General features: G+C 42.4%; 1 protein-coding gene across 2 annotated transcripts in view; it reads right to left on the bottom strand.

Moving 5' to 3' along the window:
* Nucleotides 1-16,388, bottom strand: part of SYNE2 (spectrin repeat containing nuclear envelope protein 2) — a 328,404-nt gene that overhangs the window by 97,054 nt on the left and 214,962 nt on the right. For both annotated transcript variants that reach the window (XM_080809784.1, XM_080809785.1), the window contains 7 exons: nt 15,075-15,257; nt 12,514-12,645; nt 10,638-10,832; nt 9,804-9,878; nt 8,254-8,364; nt 4,286-4,372; nt 922-1,152 (listed from right to left, as the gene is read on the bottom strand). In XM_080809784.1, the coding sequence (XP_080665910.1) occupies nt 922-1,152; nt 4,286-4,372; nt 8,254-8,364; nt 9,804-9,878; nt 10,638-10,832; nt 12,514-12,645; nt 15,075-15,257 (1,014 nt within the window). The remainder of the gene's footprint in view (nt 1-921; nt 1,153-4,285; nt 4,373-8,253; nt 8,365-9,803; nt 9,879-10,637; nt 10,833-12,513; nt 12,646-15,074; nt 15,258-16,388) is intronic.

The raw sequence follows: 16,388 nt of genomic DNA, 5'->3' as shown, positions 1-16,388 counted from the left end.
CACCTGGGTACCCTATGAAGCAGGCATTGGATATTGTAGGGCTGTGGACCTTAGTGCGGAAAGGGGGATGACCAAGGAGGGGCCACCCGCAGCTCCAATGGGCTATCATGGGAGGAGTTCCGCTGTGGCTGGGCCAGTGATATGGGGGCACTCTGAGAGGATGTCCTCATTCCTGGTGTCCACTATGGCAGACAAATGAGCCAATCAGGCTGAGATATTGGACCAAGGGTGATCTAACCACCCTTGGGGACACTGGATTATGCTGTGGTGATGTCGTCATTCTAGCTTTTCCCTGGAGGGACGGAGAGATCCCATCCTCTCGGCCGAGCCAGCAAATTTTACCCAAAATGACTAAAGGCACGGAGGTTTATCTTCCTGTCCCCTGTCCCCCCACCACTCGCCCAGCAAGAGCAGGAGCATTCACAGTAAAATGACAGCAGAGGCCTTTTATGCCGTATCTGCGATCTTGCAAGTCAGGCTATTTGGTTTCATTTCAGAAGAATGGAAGTTCTAAGGACTTACTATGAATACAAGTAACAGCCTTCACTGAGCCCTTCTCATACACTTGATACACCCGACACTGGTTCTTGTGCCTTATCTCGCTGAACCCTGCAAAGTCCTATGAGATAACTGGCCACAAGAGGAAAATGAGGTAGAAAGCTAAGGTCCCCAAGTTCACAGTTAATGTGTTGGAGCTGGGCCCGGATTCTACATTCGGAGCTCTTAGCCACTACGGTCTCTCCAAATACTCTACTTCCATAAATCTCAAAGAAGTACCCCAAGAACAAAAACCTGAGGCCAAGATAAACACAGGGATCTGAGTAACCGGAAGAAACGCACTGTTGCTTTAAGAGAACTTCACCCGGTCTTGGGAGGTGACTGGTGAGGCAGCCAGCCATGAACTCCAACCCAGGACCTTACCTGGCACCCTACCAGCTGCTGCTCCACCACCTGCTGCATGTCTGCATCTAACGTTTCCGGCTCGAACGCCACGTTGGCTTGGTGCAGCCACAGCTCCAGCTTGGCCACCTGGGTCTTGCAGGCATGGAGGATGTCCGCAGGCTCCGGCCTAAATTCCTCCACCGTGGCCTCAAAAGCTCCTTGCGTGTCGGAAAAGCCCAGAGCAGCAGCCTTGAGAGGAGGTGTGGCACCCTAAGATAAACCCAAAGATAAGCCAGCAGTGAAAAGCCATGGGATCCCAAGTTTGCAGATCTGAGCTGGCAAAAGGCTGGGAACTTCCAGCATTTGCCCCAGTTAGGAGAAAACAAGTAAATAAGGGCAGAAGAAGTAAGAAAGAAGAGAAAAATGCACCTCCACGCTCATAGCAACTATCACGTGACCTCGTGCTCCAGGTTTCCAAGCAGCCGATCCGCGTGTACACAGGTGGTGTTCCCAGGCACAGAAGACGCAAACGGGCTTCGCAGTTCATTAAACAGCGAGTGGGCCCCGGGAGACAGGTGAAGAGTGAGGGTGAGAGGGTGTGCGTGTGGGTGTGTGTCTCTGAAACTTTGCAGCGAATTGGCCAGTGTTTGAATTTGTGTGACACATGATTAAGCAATGCTTACATTGCTGTGAGCTCTGATCAAAGAGAAAAAAAAGGCTCTTTACACACCGGCTGGGATACAAGGAAATATGCCACACACTCAACAAGCAGATTTTAAAATATTGTAGCTTTTCTTTCTTTTTTTTTTTTTTCCCCAACATGCATGCTATTACTCATCTAAATTTCTCCCTGTTAAAAGTAGTATGAGTCAACTAATGAGCTTTAGTGGGGTAATCTGGAAATTTTTCTTCTGTTCTTATGAGAGTCCCTGAAACTGCTTTTCACTGTCTAGATACTCAAATATTACTGAGTTAAAGTGCTTATACTATAGTACAAAGCAAGCATGATATAAGATGTGTTCTTACTGAAGCACCTGGGTGGCTTCTTGATCCAAAAGAAAAATTTCTTCTGGATACCAAATCAAGTATTCTATTAATAATAAAGTAGATGTTTTCAGGAATGCCTGCCTGGCTCAACCGGTTAAGCATCTGCCTTCAGCTCAGGTCATGATCCCAGAGTCCTAGGATCGAGTCCCACACTGGGCTCCTTGCTCAGGAAGCAATCTGCTTCTCCCTCTGCCTGATGCTCCCCATTTGTGTGTGTGCGCACACGCGCTCTCTTTCTCTGACAAATAAATAAATAATCTTAAAAAATATATATTAGATATTTTCAATATGGAAGTAAAAGAAGATCTGATACACAGATATATTTGCTTCTCACATCCTTTTCCAGAATACTGAAAGATTCTATCAACCCTTCTAGAAAAATGCTTTTAGGAATTTGTGTTTGCTCTACAAGATTATTGATCTCAGTAAGTATTTATTATGATTACGATAAACTACAATATTTTCTATATAACACTTTGCTAACTACATGTCAGCATCTAATACAAAACAGTTCACAAATGTATACCCTAACTCAACTCAAAGGCAGAAAAATTCCCAATGTCTACAGAATTTTGTACAACAAAAGTAAACAAAATAGGCAAGTGGTAACAACAACACGCAGGGTGTGAAAATATCCATTTTTCACACACATGGTGAGTATTAGGAAAGCTGGCTTAGCAGAAGTGTCTCTGAGTTGCACCTGCTCCCCCGACCATGTATTAACTTCACCTGTATGATCTTTACTGACAAAACATATTTCTCCCGTGCCTTCAAGTCAATATTTTTATTTAAGAATCACCTTTCTTGAAGAAAGTCTTCCGTTGCCTTGTGTTTCTCTGCACAGTTGGGTCTGCACTTGGGAGTCACCTGGTTTCAATTTTCTTTTTTAATCCTGATTTTTTTTTAATCCAGATTTCTTAAAAGCAACAGTTGTGTGATTTTACTGCCAGACACCAACTGCCAGTCAACTAATTAATTTCTAGTTTTCAGATATTTGCTGGCAAAGATTGGGGGATCCTCTTTTTTGTCACCCAAAATAACAATCATTGATATTACCTAAATAGGCTGTGATAACAGATTTACCATCGACCTTCTTTATTTATTCAAAAACATTATTTGAGCACCTATCATGGCCCACACACATTTTTTAATGGCAATATTGAGTTTCTTTCTTTTTTCACTAACTCACTGAATTAATGAGAAAACAAGGAAGCTGGGTAACTAATCTGGGCTGGACTTGCTAGTTATTTGACACTGAAGAGAATCCAAAGGTGAACGGAAGGGGAAAAAAAAGAATATTTGCAACCATAGAAACTGCACTTGCAAAGGTGGCCTGGGAAACCTGCCAGTAACCAGTTCACCCACCTCTTTTTATAATCAAAGAAACCTAAGTTCATTTAATGCTTAAACAATTCACTCACCTCCCATTTTACCACTTTGCTTCTGAGAAGCTTGGGCCCACGTGTAAGTTACTTGCCTGAGGTAACACAGCTCTGCCATCTTTTCATTCAGAGTCTACAGTTTTTCCCCACAATTACACCCCTGCTAAATATCTCTTCTAAATGACAGCCCCAAATTCTAAAGCCAAAAATGATTTAAGTGACTGTTTTATGATTGTGCATTTCAGGGGGCGGGGGGGGGGGGCTCAAAAGTATTACCCAAGCATTTCTTGTGAAAGAGAATTATGTCCTCTCTACCATGTAACCGTAAATTAGTAATACCCAACCCTTTACTGGGCTCGGGGGCCAGGCCACCATGATTCAATCCCTGACTTCACTATGCCTTGGAGTGCACAAGTCCACATTCTTCACATGACTTTGCCGATGCTCTAGCATCCAAGTTAGGCTCTCACTTGGGAATGTCACACAACTTGGTTTCTGCATTGACACACCACTGATCGAAGTAACAGGATTCAGTTAAAATGCAAGCTAATTTTCTGGCGGCAGCTGTATTTCATGTCAAAATACCAATGCTTTGAATTTACTCCTTAATATTTTACAGTCAATTCTACAAACATCTCTAAGTCTCCCCTCACCAGCACCACCATACACAAACTTGTTACATAAGTTACAGCTACAGAAGAAAGTAGTAGCTGTTGGTGGAAAGGCTAGCTCACTCTGGATATTTAAGGGTGAACAAGCGCTAAATCCTTCCTTGCTCTGCACCATGCTTACATGCTGTCACTATCTGATGGCAAATCTTCCAGTTCTCCAGCTTGCCAGCACATATGAAGATGCTTAAGTTGACAAAGAACTCTTGCCTCGATATACAAAGTATTGCAAACACAGAGACCTGGTCAGCTCTGTGTGCTCATCCAGGTACCCAAGCGGTTTGCTTGTTACTGGTAGGGACTTACCTCCTCTCTTTGGTTGGGACTCAGCAAATCTGGTGCAAGACTTTGGGCCATTGGATTATCACATGTGCTTATTTTCTCAGCTGCCTCCTGTAAAGAAGAGAACCAGAAGTCCAGAAAACTTCCTGCCTTGGCTCATTTTACGTATCACCTGACTGCAGAAATGTCCAGAAAAGTCAGGCGCATTTAGAGAAAAGTTGGTTTGTTAGGGGGAAAAAAAAATCAGTTCCCTCAGGTTTGTCTTTATTTGAAAGACTTGAATTTTCCAAAGCTCTCTAGTTAATGAGGAACCTACAAGGAAATCTATACAATTCTGTATTTAAGTGGATTAATAGGAGAACTAAAATTAAGTGCAATTATATGCTAAAGGCCACCTTTCAAATAATAAGGGGAAAGATTAACTTATTAAATTTGGGAACTATTCTGGTATTTCATGAGAAAGTATAACCAAATCATTGTTTCACTCCTAACAGTGGATTCTAATTGTATCTAATATTTATTAATTGATTTTTAGAGAGAGTGCAAGCGGGGTTGGAGGGGCAGAGGGAGAGAGGGAGAGAGAGAATCTCAAGCTGACTCCACGCCCAGCATTAAGTCCAACATAGAGGTTGATCTCACAACCCTGAGATCATGACCTGAGCCAAAATTAAGAGCTTGTCAGTCAATCAACCAACTAAGCCACCCAGGTGCCCCTGTAATATTTAAATGTAAAAGTTATATCCTAAAAACTCTCTTAAAAAAAAGTAATCTTTTTCTAATCTAGGAGTGGGGAAGGACTTTGAAAGCTGACAAGAAAGGGAAAGAATGTTAGTATTAGCAACATAAAAAAATAATGTTTACCTTAAAAAGCATCATAACCTAAGTTAAAAATGAATTAACAGACTGAGATAATAGCTTACAATGTGTTAATATCCGTAATATATATCCTTATAAGTCAGTAAGGAAAACATCAAACCCTATGTAGAGAAGAAAGTCAAAGGGCATGAGCAAGCAATTCATAAAAGAATACAAAACAGGAACACCTGGGTGGCAGAATCACTTAAGTGTCCCAATCCTGGTTCCAACTCTTGGTTTCGGCTCCTGTCATGATCTCAGCGTCATGAGATCAAGCCCCACATCAGGCTCCTCACTCAGAAGGGACTCGGCTTCAGACTCTCTCTCCCTTTGTCTCCCTCCTCAGCGCCCCCCCCCCTTGCACATGTGCACACGTGCTCTCTTTCTCTCTCAAGTAAATAAATACATCTTTAAAAATAAGAATATAAAAGCCAATAAATACATATTCAACATTCTTAGAACACAAATGTCATTTAAACCACTGGATAAGCCTGGCTAAAATTGAAAATAACCCATGTCAGTTTGCGGCATTTCCATGCATTCCTGTAAGGAATAAAACTGTTATGGTGTTTCTAGAGGGCAAACTTTCTAGTTTGATAATGTGTGTGACCATTTAAATGGATGTACACTTTGATCCAGCACTCCCACTTATTAAGTTAACCAAGGTTAAACAATGGGAAAATGATACATACACAAATAATTAATATCATGTGGCAGGAAAAGTATGATCAGCCAATCTTGATTGTTCTACTTACAAGCTGCTTGATCTCAGACAAGTTAACTGGGCTTCTCTGAGCCTCCGAGGTGGGATTACAAGGACCTCACTCATGCATGTGATTACTAAACAAGATGACATATAGAAAGCATCTAGAAGTAACTAACAAAATGTTACTTTTCAGCTTCTGATACTGAAAACAAGAGCTGCTATTAGAAAGGTACAAATCAGAACTAAAAGTAAAGCTTAGGCAAAACTGGAAAGGGAGGTCAGGATAGTGAAGTCTGGAAAGGCTAAGAATGCATTTTACTCAGCAGATAATCAGAATCTCGTAATCAGGTAATGGTTTTAGGAAGAGTCATCAGTTACTAAGATGCACTCAGAAAAATAACTGGAGGCTCTAAAACCAATTAGAAGGCCACTCCAAAAGTCCAGGGCAGAGTCACAACTGCCTGGAATAGGATGGCAAAATCATGGGAAGGAGGATGTAAAGACTGAATGGACATCACTTGGCCACTGACTGGACATGGAAGGCAAGAGAAGTGATTTACCTGAGAGGACTCTGAAGTTTGTCTTAGACTCTGAGGAAAGAGTGGTGCCATAAACAGACGTGGAGAAATTAGAAGAAGTAGTTTTTGAAGGAAGTTGGTAAAATGAGTTTGAGATGAAGGAAACACATCCAAAAAGAGAAATCTATCAGCAAGGTAGAAATGTAAAACAGACTTAAAGGAAAAGTCAAGACAAGAGGCTTGATGTGGGATCACTGGCACAGAGAGACTACCAAACCTACAGGAGATAAAACTGCCCTGAGGGAAATGAGGGAAGGAAGGGGACAGAATACCAGACAAATGTCCACCATCAAGTGGCTGGGGCAAAAGAAGGTGACAGAGGAGGGGCTGCAGGGAGATGAGACAAGAGGGTGCAGAATTTAGAAAGCCAAAGGAACCCTGCATTTCAGGAAGGAAAAGATGCTGACAATGTCTAATGCTGGAGAGATCAGTAAGGGATTAGGACTCATTAAGGGGCACTAAACTGATGTTCTAGAAGTCAGTGGCAATTTAAACATAGTCAGGGGCAAAAATTTGATTTATAATCAGTGGCCAAAGGTGAGAAGCCCCCAGTAAAGACTTCTGGATATGAACAAGAGGAAGCATAGTAACTGACCCCAGAAGCAGGATCGAGAAAGTCAATGCATTAAAGTACCATGCTGAGCCCAGTACAGGATATAAACACGTAAAAGATAAAAGTCCTTCTGTTCAATGAACTGTGTCCATATGTGCATAAAAGTGTGGTAAGTCCTAACTGAGGTTCAGAATGCTACCAGAATGAAGGGAAGGCGGAGGCTTCTTGGAGGAGGTGGAAGATGACAGGCCCTGGTAGGTGAATGAGCATGCTGTCTACAGGCGGGCTGGAAGAGAAGGGCATTCCGGGCATGCAAGGCAGTCTCTAAGACAGTCTGGGTTTTGGGAGGCTCAGCTGGTTTAGAAGGGTGGGACCACGAGGGAGAAAGACTTGCTGGAGATGGGGAGACTGACTACATCTCAGATAGAGAGGGAAGGAACCGGTCAAGAGGCAGAGTCTGGTGCTGAGGTTTAACGAAAGGACTGGCTTAGGGGCAGGGAGTGGAGGGGCAGCCCTGGACCAGAGCCAGGAGCTGGAGGCAGATGGCGATGATGCTGGGATATTTCAGGAACGAGGGGGAAAACATCATTTTCCCATCAGCTTATAATGATTTTCCTAGATAAGGGCACTTGCCCTTTAGTCTGAGAGGCTGGAGAAGATTTGGAAGGTCACAACGAACAAAAAGACATTAATACACATTACACACTACCTTGTTCAAAAAGGGGATTAAAGGGAGACTCCTCTCCCAACTACTCCCAAAAGAGAGGTGTGTCAAATGCTTTGAAACACTATGGCGAACCTTTTAAAGAGGGGCTCCTAGGGGCGCCTAGGTGGCTCAGTGGGTTAAGCCTCTGCATTGGGCTCAAGTCATGATCCGGGGATCCTGGGATTGAGCCCCACATTGGGCTCTCTGCCCAGCAGGGAGCCTGCTTCCCCCTCTCTCTCTGCCTGCCTCTCTGCCTGCTTGTGATCTCTCTCTCTCTCTGTCAAATATATAAATTTTTTAAAAATCTTAAAATAAAGAGGGGTTCCTTTGAGTTATGTTAGTCTGAGTTCTTGCATATGGAGTTCTCAGAAAATACTCTCCTGTTATCACTGAGTACACAACAGAAGTGCAAATAATAAGCAAGTACTTGGCTGTTTTTGAATTTGTGCAGAAGTGATGGTGAGAAACTTAAAACAAATTCAGCCCCGGCAAGTTCCCTCCCTAACAGTCTGTCAAACAAGAAATTCCTTGGACTTATGTCCATTACTGTCCCTGTGAGCCCTCAACCACCAAATGCATTATGCTCAGTATTACCTGAATGATGGTTCCAGAGGACGAGGACGCTCTATCTTCCTCCACATCCCTATCATGCTTCCAGAGTAAGGACCAAGACCCAGAAGATGGCTCTGGTTTCTTATCTCCGTTCTAACACAGTAATCAATGGATTAGTGAAGAAGTCATTTCTTACCATCCTCACAGCATCCTACTCACCTCTCTTGGAAAACTCAGTTTACCAGGCAGTGGAACCATAGCCCTCAATCCCCCACCTCCTGTTTTTCACCTCTTTCTTTGGCTAACTAAATCATAGGAGTCCAAAGGCGGTTGCCCTACCTGAAGCCTAAAAGATATTCTGAAAAGTTGGAAGTCAGCTAGCTCACCATCTCTCGAGAAGGTTCTTTAATATGGCGCTTTAGGAATTTCATCTGCTTTGGTAAATGTAACCTGAAATGTTATCTTTAAATAACGGCCTGATGAACGTGTGTTTTTGCTGTTGCCAAAGACAAACAATGGATATTATAAACGTATCAGCTCAGCGACAAATAGAGGTCTTAAATTAGAACCACACGCCCAGGCTATCTATTCTTGGCCCCGGTTCCTCCTCTGTTCTCACTATTCCATCTGCCGTGAAGGGGCATAATCAGATTATGAAGTTGTCTGGTGGTCTGAGCGCACAGCGTGCCTGTGCTCTCCCTTGTCCTACCACTCTGTTCCATGCTGTCCTGCTCTATAGGGAAGCCGGTGGTTCCATGTGAGAGGGGAGCTACTTAACAGTCCATAAAATGAGCAGAGAAAGTGTCTAGTGGTTACATGTGAGACACAGAAAAGACCGATTGCTGCAATTTCCTTCCTTTTGGCACAAGACCCATCATAACTTTTGTTTTTAAAGTATGGAATGAAAATTGATACCAGGAAAGACAACGGTCCATGTCCCCTTCAATCTGTTCTACCGAAGTCGTAAGGATGAGTAGCGTTAGCTGCTAACACAATGCTGTTTCAGACTAATCAATCTGGAAACAAATTCAAATCTGAAAAAATAAAATTCTACAAAGCACACTGGGAGTGCCAACCCAGCAACATACTCTCCAAACTTCAGAGGATGTACTCAGAAGTCAGGATATGACTAAGAACTTCACCTTCTCCCTTCTGCTAACGAGTGTATCTGAATTACATTTCTCCCACTCGGGCATGAAGTGGATTTAGACACACTTGACATTAATAATGCAGGAGAATGGGGCGCCTGGGTGGCTCAGTGGGTTAAAGCCTCTGCCTTCGGCTCAGGTCATGATCTCGAGGTGCTGGGATTGAGCCCCGCATCGGGCTCTCTGCTCGGCGGGGAGCCTGCCTCCCCTCTCTCTCTCTGCCTGCCTCTCTGCCTGCTTGTGATCTCTGTCTGTCAAGTAAATAAATAAAATCTTAAAAAAAAAAAAATGTAGCAGAACGGCTTCAATCACCCTTATAAAACATTGGCATTATATTTTAAAATCCTTGTGTTTCCATTCATTTTTAAGAGATTCCCATTGGACTGAACTTCTTTTAGCGATTTTGGTTCTCACACCATGTAATGAGAAAATCATGTTCCTTACTTCACTCTTCAGGGAGTTCTCTTCCGCCTCTTCCGTGAGCGCTGGCAGGAAAGACATGGAACCGGTTTTGTTCACCTGAAAGGCACAGCACAAACACTTGTAGCCGCTTTGCTGGTCAACATCCCCAGGATCCTGGCCCGGCCGCGTCTTTATGTAGCTAATTGTTCACTCGCTTAATTCAAGAAGCCCGCCCACCCATGAAGGTCAAATCCTATATCCCTTTTACCCACATCGCTCCCTGTGGCCTGTCCTCCAACAGTTCAAAATGGGATCCACGGGTGTGGGCTCCAAGTGGGCTGAGTGTGGGGTCGGGTCCATTTTTGACTTTGCACTGGGCTAACCGGTTGGGACGAAGATCCTTCCAGGGATGCTCCCACCCTCCTGCCCGTGGAATTCCATTCACACCTCAAGTGACCTGGGCCTAAGAATTCCAGGTTGAGTTCAGAACAGACCCAGCCCGAGGATTTATATCCCCTAGTGAACAATCTCAGGCAAATAGCTCCACTTTTAAAATTCCCATAGGCCAGAGGCGCCTGGGTGGCTCAGTGGGTTAAAGCCTCTGCCTTCAGGCTCAGGTCATGATCTCAGGGTCCTGGTATTGAGCCTCACATCCAGCTCTCTGCTCAGCAGGGAGTCTGCTTCCTCCTCTCTCTCTGCCTGCCTCTCTGCCTACTTGTGATCTGCCTGTCAAATATATAAATAAATAAAAATCTTAAAAAAAAAAATTCCCATAGGCCATCACCCTAGATGCCACAGGCTTTTCAGGGGACAAATAACACCGATTCAGCACTCCTGTGGGGAGTGGGACCAACATTAGCTTGAAGTCCTACCCACCTTCCACTCAGAATCCCTCTCAGCCACTCCCTCCTCCTCTGATGCGCCGCTTGACGGCATTTCTTGTTCTAATGCTGGCTGGTCTTGCTGTAAATGCTGGTGAAGGGTTAGTATGGCAGCCTTCAGGTCCACCAGCAGGTTCTCTTTCTTCTGGTTCAAACTCAGAATCTGCTTTTCCATACCTTCGATATGTCCCTGTGCAGAAAGAGTATTTGCACTGCTGTGAGCTAGCTGAGGCTGCTGCCTGCCCCCAGGAGCTTGCATCATTTGGTATAAGGGGGTGATGAGCGTTCTATGCTATTCGGTGTGCAGAGCCAGGAATGAATGTCTGGGATGGTACAGCTCCTCCCCATCCTGGCTGTGTTGCCAAACGACCTGGCAAGGCTCTATAAGCTCCCTCAGAGGATGACTTAGCTTCACTGGACACCTGGTCCATCAGATTCACATTTGTAATATTAATACTTATTTTTGCAGAAAACACAACAGAGTTTCCTGAAAAGGTAAGTGTTAATATTAGCAAATGTGAATTTTTTAAATATCAACTACTGGAAGGTTAACATATTTGGAGGATCTGTGTAACTGGCCAAACAAAATTTTCCACACGATCAAGCATGATGTCATAAAACCACGCACGGTTAGAAGATGCACTCAAAATACAAACAGGCCAATGGATCTTAATCCAAGGGCATGAAAGTTCATTGACATGGATCTGGATTCCATTTAACGACAAAACTGGGAGTAACTTCTCCTGGCTGGAGTTTAGTTTCAAAGAATCTCTACAATTATTCAAAAGGGTTATTAAAATATTCCTTTCTTTTCCAAGTACATGTTGTTGAGAGGCTGGGTTGTTTTCATGTACTTCAAAACACAACTACACACCTCAACAGACGGAATGCAGAAGCAGACAAGAACCTAGCTGTCTTCTACCAAGCCAGACATTTGAGATTTGCAAAAATGTAAAACGAAGTCACTCCTCTCACTACATTTCCTTTTGGAAACTGTAACTTCTTCCATAAAAATATGTTATTTCTATCACTATGTAATGGGTGTATTGTTATTTTAAAATAAACTAAATTATTTTTACATGTTTGAGTTTTCATTTCTTTCTCTATCAGTAGATATGATTCATATAAACCAAAGCTCTTTGGGGTCCTCGTATTTTTTAATGTAATGGGAAATTTAACAGATCTACTATACTGAGTCTTTAATGTTGAGTCTGCCTTACTGAGTCCACCACCTAATAGGTGTCTCCCCTTAGACCCCTCTGTAGGTAATTTGCTTTAGACCTCACAGCTAGCAAGTGTCACAGCCCGGTTTGGAATACCATAGCATTCGCTTGCCCAAATCAGCTTGACAGGATAAACGCGGCTCTTTGCAATGCTTGGCACACACTCAGGATTTTTGTTATAAAAACATTAATTCAAAAATAAAGACTAAATTTTTAAAAAACCCCTAGCAGTAGAGGTTCAATATGACCACCACTATAACTGGGTCCACAGGATATTGCTAATTATGGCATATGGAAATACTATGTAATATATGAAAGTCTTCATTACAACAGGGTTCAGGGTCTTTACCTACAAAAAGCCTAGCCCACTCACCCTGCCTGGCCCCCATCTCAAAAAGCGAGATGGAAAGTCAGGTTGTCCAAATATCCTGTGTTACACCAGCTTCTTCAGTAGCAGAGCAAATTCAGACCCAAATGCACCGATTTTGTGAAACAGGAATGGAAAGTGAATTTACACATAATATACCTTCAACTGGCAGAGAGAAGGAAGAAACACACCGTACCATCCCAAAGGCAGATCCTAGACACCAGTGGCTTGGTAAGTGGTTATAGAATGAACTGCAGGACAAAAAAATGAAAGAGACATACCTGTACTTCTGTCAGGTTGGCAGCTGGGTCTGGTGATACACACTCATGGGAGAACTCAGCTGAATAATTATTTAAGATCTGCTTCAAATTTTCTATGTCTTCATTGCATTCATCAGTCTGTTTTATGACAATCTATAAAACAAGCCCCCCAAAAGAAGAATCTTTGTCATAATCTAAGGACTGGATTCATGGATTACTTTCAACGTCCATCGCCACCACAAGTTTCAATCAATTACAACAAATACACACCCACACTGTTTGCAAGAGAAAATGGTAGCCTAAATATGGACAGAAAAAGAGCTGGCGCCTGACTTTCTTGCTCTACTGGATGCCGGGACACCCTGAGCCGCGCTCGGGAGTACAAGCATAGCAAGACACGCCTTTGCTCTTAAGTATTTCCGGTTTAGTGGGCTTATTCTGGGAAGCATTTTATGGCACGTTAACATGAAGTTGCCAAGTTTTATGAAAATACAGGCTCTTTTAATGCCTGCTCCATGTGATGCTTTCCACATAGAAAGGTGACATTACTGATACGGAGTGGAAAGGGCATGTGATCTGAGAGATGATGAATTTTCTCACTGAACCACGTCCTCACCCAGCAGCCCTTGGGATCAGTGATGTGCATTTTATGAGTAAGAGGTTGAGGGTTCAAGAGCAGTCTGAGTTTGTAGGAGGAAAAGGCAAAGTTAACCAGAACAACACACTGAAGCTAGTGTTAAGAAGTAGTGAAGCTCAAACCTATCTGTATACTAAACTGTATGTTCAAAGTATGATAGAAAGATAAAGGATAGCTATTTCCTTGGTACGCTACACAATGAAGCAAAACGCCTTTTAAAACTTCAAAGTTCCTGGTCAATGTAGAATTCTTCCTTGTATTTTCTTTAATATTTAATCAGAATTTTAGCTGCAGGCTAGAAATAAATAACTATGTTCACTGCACACACCTGATCCCCAGCCCTCAATAACAAGCTACATCCTATTACCCACCCCCCCCAAGTAATTTGTCTTGTTTTCCACAATGAGGGTACTTATAATATCCAAAAAAAAAATTAAGAGAAATGTACCATATTCTAATGATTTTCATTACCACTGGCTTACTTAGTTTTGAAATACATGAGATGACATCCGATTTCCACCTACACAATAACAAAGGAAAATTTTAGCAGCACAGTTTGAGACCTAACTTGACACAAAATATAATTTCCTCTTCTATTTCCCCTCTTCTCATCCTATGAAGAAGCCACTTTAAAGCATAGTTATAACTGTTATCTTCTTTTCCTGACCAGGAAACCAACAAAGCACCAAAAAAAGCATAAAAAGAATAGATCAAATTTTGTTTCTCTTTGTTTTCTCCTCTTTATCATATTAAAAAGTAGTACAAAGTAGTACAGAGAGCGCCTGATTTTTTTTCTCCCTGTGGTTGTTAGGAAATGACATCTGCTGGTCCCTAGCCAGGACAGAGAGATTCTATGAGCTAAGACTCAAACCAGAGGTTACAGTATCTTCAAATCTTAGGAGAACACACAGTAGCCAGCTAAATGGGAATGAAACTGAAGAGGGACAAAGAGCAGCTTTCTCCCTACAATCAGGTGGTGGTTGGAAGTAGGGGAAAAAAAAAAAAAAAAACCTCTTCTCCTATCCCAGCCCATCTAATCAGGAAAAGCCAGTGGGTGGTTGGGAGGGCAGGATGGGATCTACCAACGGAGTTGAAAAATCTGTGGAATTTAAGGCTCTTTCAGCAACTTTCTGTTCTTGTGAAAGCGGTTATTAATCTAGTAAAGCAAACCAAAGAAAAATGTAATTTCTATCTAATAATTATTCCTGACCTGGGCCTGGAGATCAGTCAAAACATAAGAATTAAAAAAAAAATTAAATAAAACACAAACAAGACAAAACAAACAAACCAAAAAAAACCTTCTGGAGAGAGGCTGAAAGATGTCACCAGTCAGAAGGAAGAGACCCTGGTATGGAAAATGAATGATACCAGGAGTCTAGAAACTCAAATTCCTGTCTTATCTGCACACAAATGAATTTGGACACAAGTTAACTCCATGGTCTTTCAGCAAGTCATCTAACCTTCTGACTTTTGTCCCCTTATATGGAAAAATAAGGCAGGCGAGGTGCCTCCTCTATCTGTATCATATGTTAGAAAATAAAATGAGACGATTAATAGAAAAGGAACTGAGATGTATAGAGAGGTTATTGTGGTGCTGGTTACTGTAAGCATCTCATGAAATTGCAAATACGCTGCTCAGGTTCAAATCTCTCCCCACAGCATTTACTTCAGTAACTGTAGGATAGAATCAAACAGATCATAACTACGCTTTAGTGCCTCTGACCGAACAGGAGTAAGAACTGAGAATTTGAGCAGTAAGATACTCTTTTATCAAATGTCTCCTCCTGGATAATAATAACTGGAAGAGAACAGAAAGGAATCAACAAAGGCAACATCTTGGGGTCATAAGAATCTCACTGACCCAACCACTAAAACTGAAAACAAAACCATCTTTTGCCACACTTTTTCAGCCAATAAGTTGGCTGTCATCATCATAATGGCTCACCCTTAATAGTTCGTTTTGTTCCCGAGTCACATTGTCCAACAGTTTAATATCCTGTAAAAGCTGGTTTATCCGCTGAAACACAGGTAGAGGTTTCATTCCTGCCTGGGGTCTCTGCAATTCCACTTGGTAAGACATGAGTTCAGCGATGGCTTTCTTCACGGGACGGATGTTTTCAAGTATGACCTTAATTGCATCAGATAAGCATGATACATCAATGAAAAGAAATGGCCACTGATAAGTCTGTACAAAATGAAAATACTGTATGATTTAGTCTTTAATCTATAGTTTTCATTTTTAAAGCATTTCCTTGCCTCAGACTCAAAAGAATTCTCAGATCACTTGTGACCAGACAGCTAAAGGTCTCAGGAAAGAAGGCCTGGGGCAAGAGTAACCCGCAGGGCTAGGTTCTGTGTTTGGACCACCCCAGCCTTCCTTCTCTTCCCTTCTCCGTCCCTCTCTGCGGAACTGGTGCTTTGAGTGAGCTGTGCAAGGGCAAGTGCTGTCTTTGACATTCAGAGCACCTGAGCCTAGCATGGGGCCTCCCACAGGAGGCGCTCAAAAAAATACTTGAATTGAACAGTACTGCCAAATTTTGGAAGTCCCCAAAATATAATAATATGTTGCTTGACTGACATCTGCTCCAACAAGACCTGGATTTATATAATCCTGGGAGGTAGGTATCAGAACTTCCATGTCACAGTAAGGAAACTGAGTACACAGAAGTTAGAGGACCCTGGAAGTCCGACTGTAAGAGGCAGGGCTGGGATTAGAGCCCAGGCGACCTGATTCCAAAGCACAGGCTCCTAACTGCTAGGCGGCGAGGGCATCAGTGTCCGTATGCTGTTTAATATGTTCCAGATCCTGTGCTAGGGGCTCTGTATACAACGTAATTGTCTAGTACAAACACCACAATACCAATGTGCAGATATGGAAGAGAATCCAAAAAATGTTAACTAATTGCTTGAAGTCACATAGCCTGTGAGCATGCACTTGGGTCTAGAACCTGGTTCTCTTGACTTAGAGGCTCAAGCTCTTGAACTACTAAGCACCGGGATTTGATGTTAAGGCAAAATTCCCAAACTTTGAAGTTTTCAGAAGAAATTAAATGAAAACAACAACAAAAAAACCTACAGGAAAATTTCCTTTTTACAGACAGTACTGCATGATTTAAAACATGGTATTTATTGTCATTCCTATCTATTTCCCAACTTTATTTTGGTATTACTCTAGCAAGACTAAGTACTTTTTATCATACTGTATTATTACATATTCAAAAATAAATGTAATAATTATTATGAGAAAATGTTTTTAATA

This window comes from Martes martes (genome assembly GCF_963455335.1).
Source record: "Martes martes genome assembly, chromosome: 7".
Classification (NCBI taxonomy): Eukaryota; Metazoa; Chordata; class Mammalia; order Carnivora; family Mustelidae; genus Martes; species Martes martes.
Note: the sequence above shows the minus strand (reverse complement) of the source record. Positions and strands in the feature narration are given on the sequence as shown.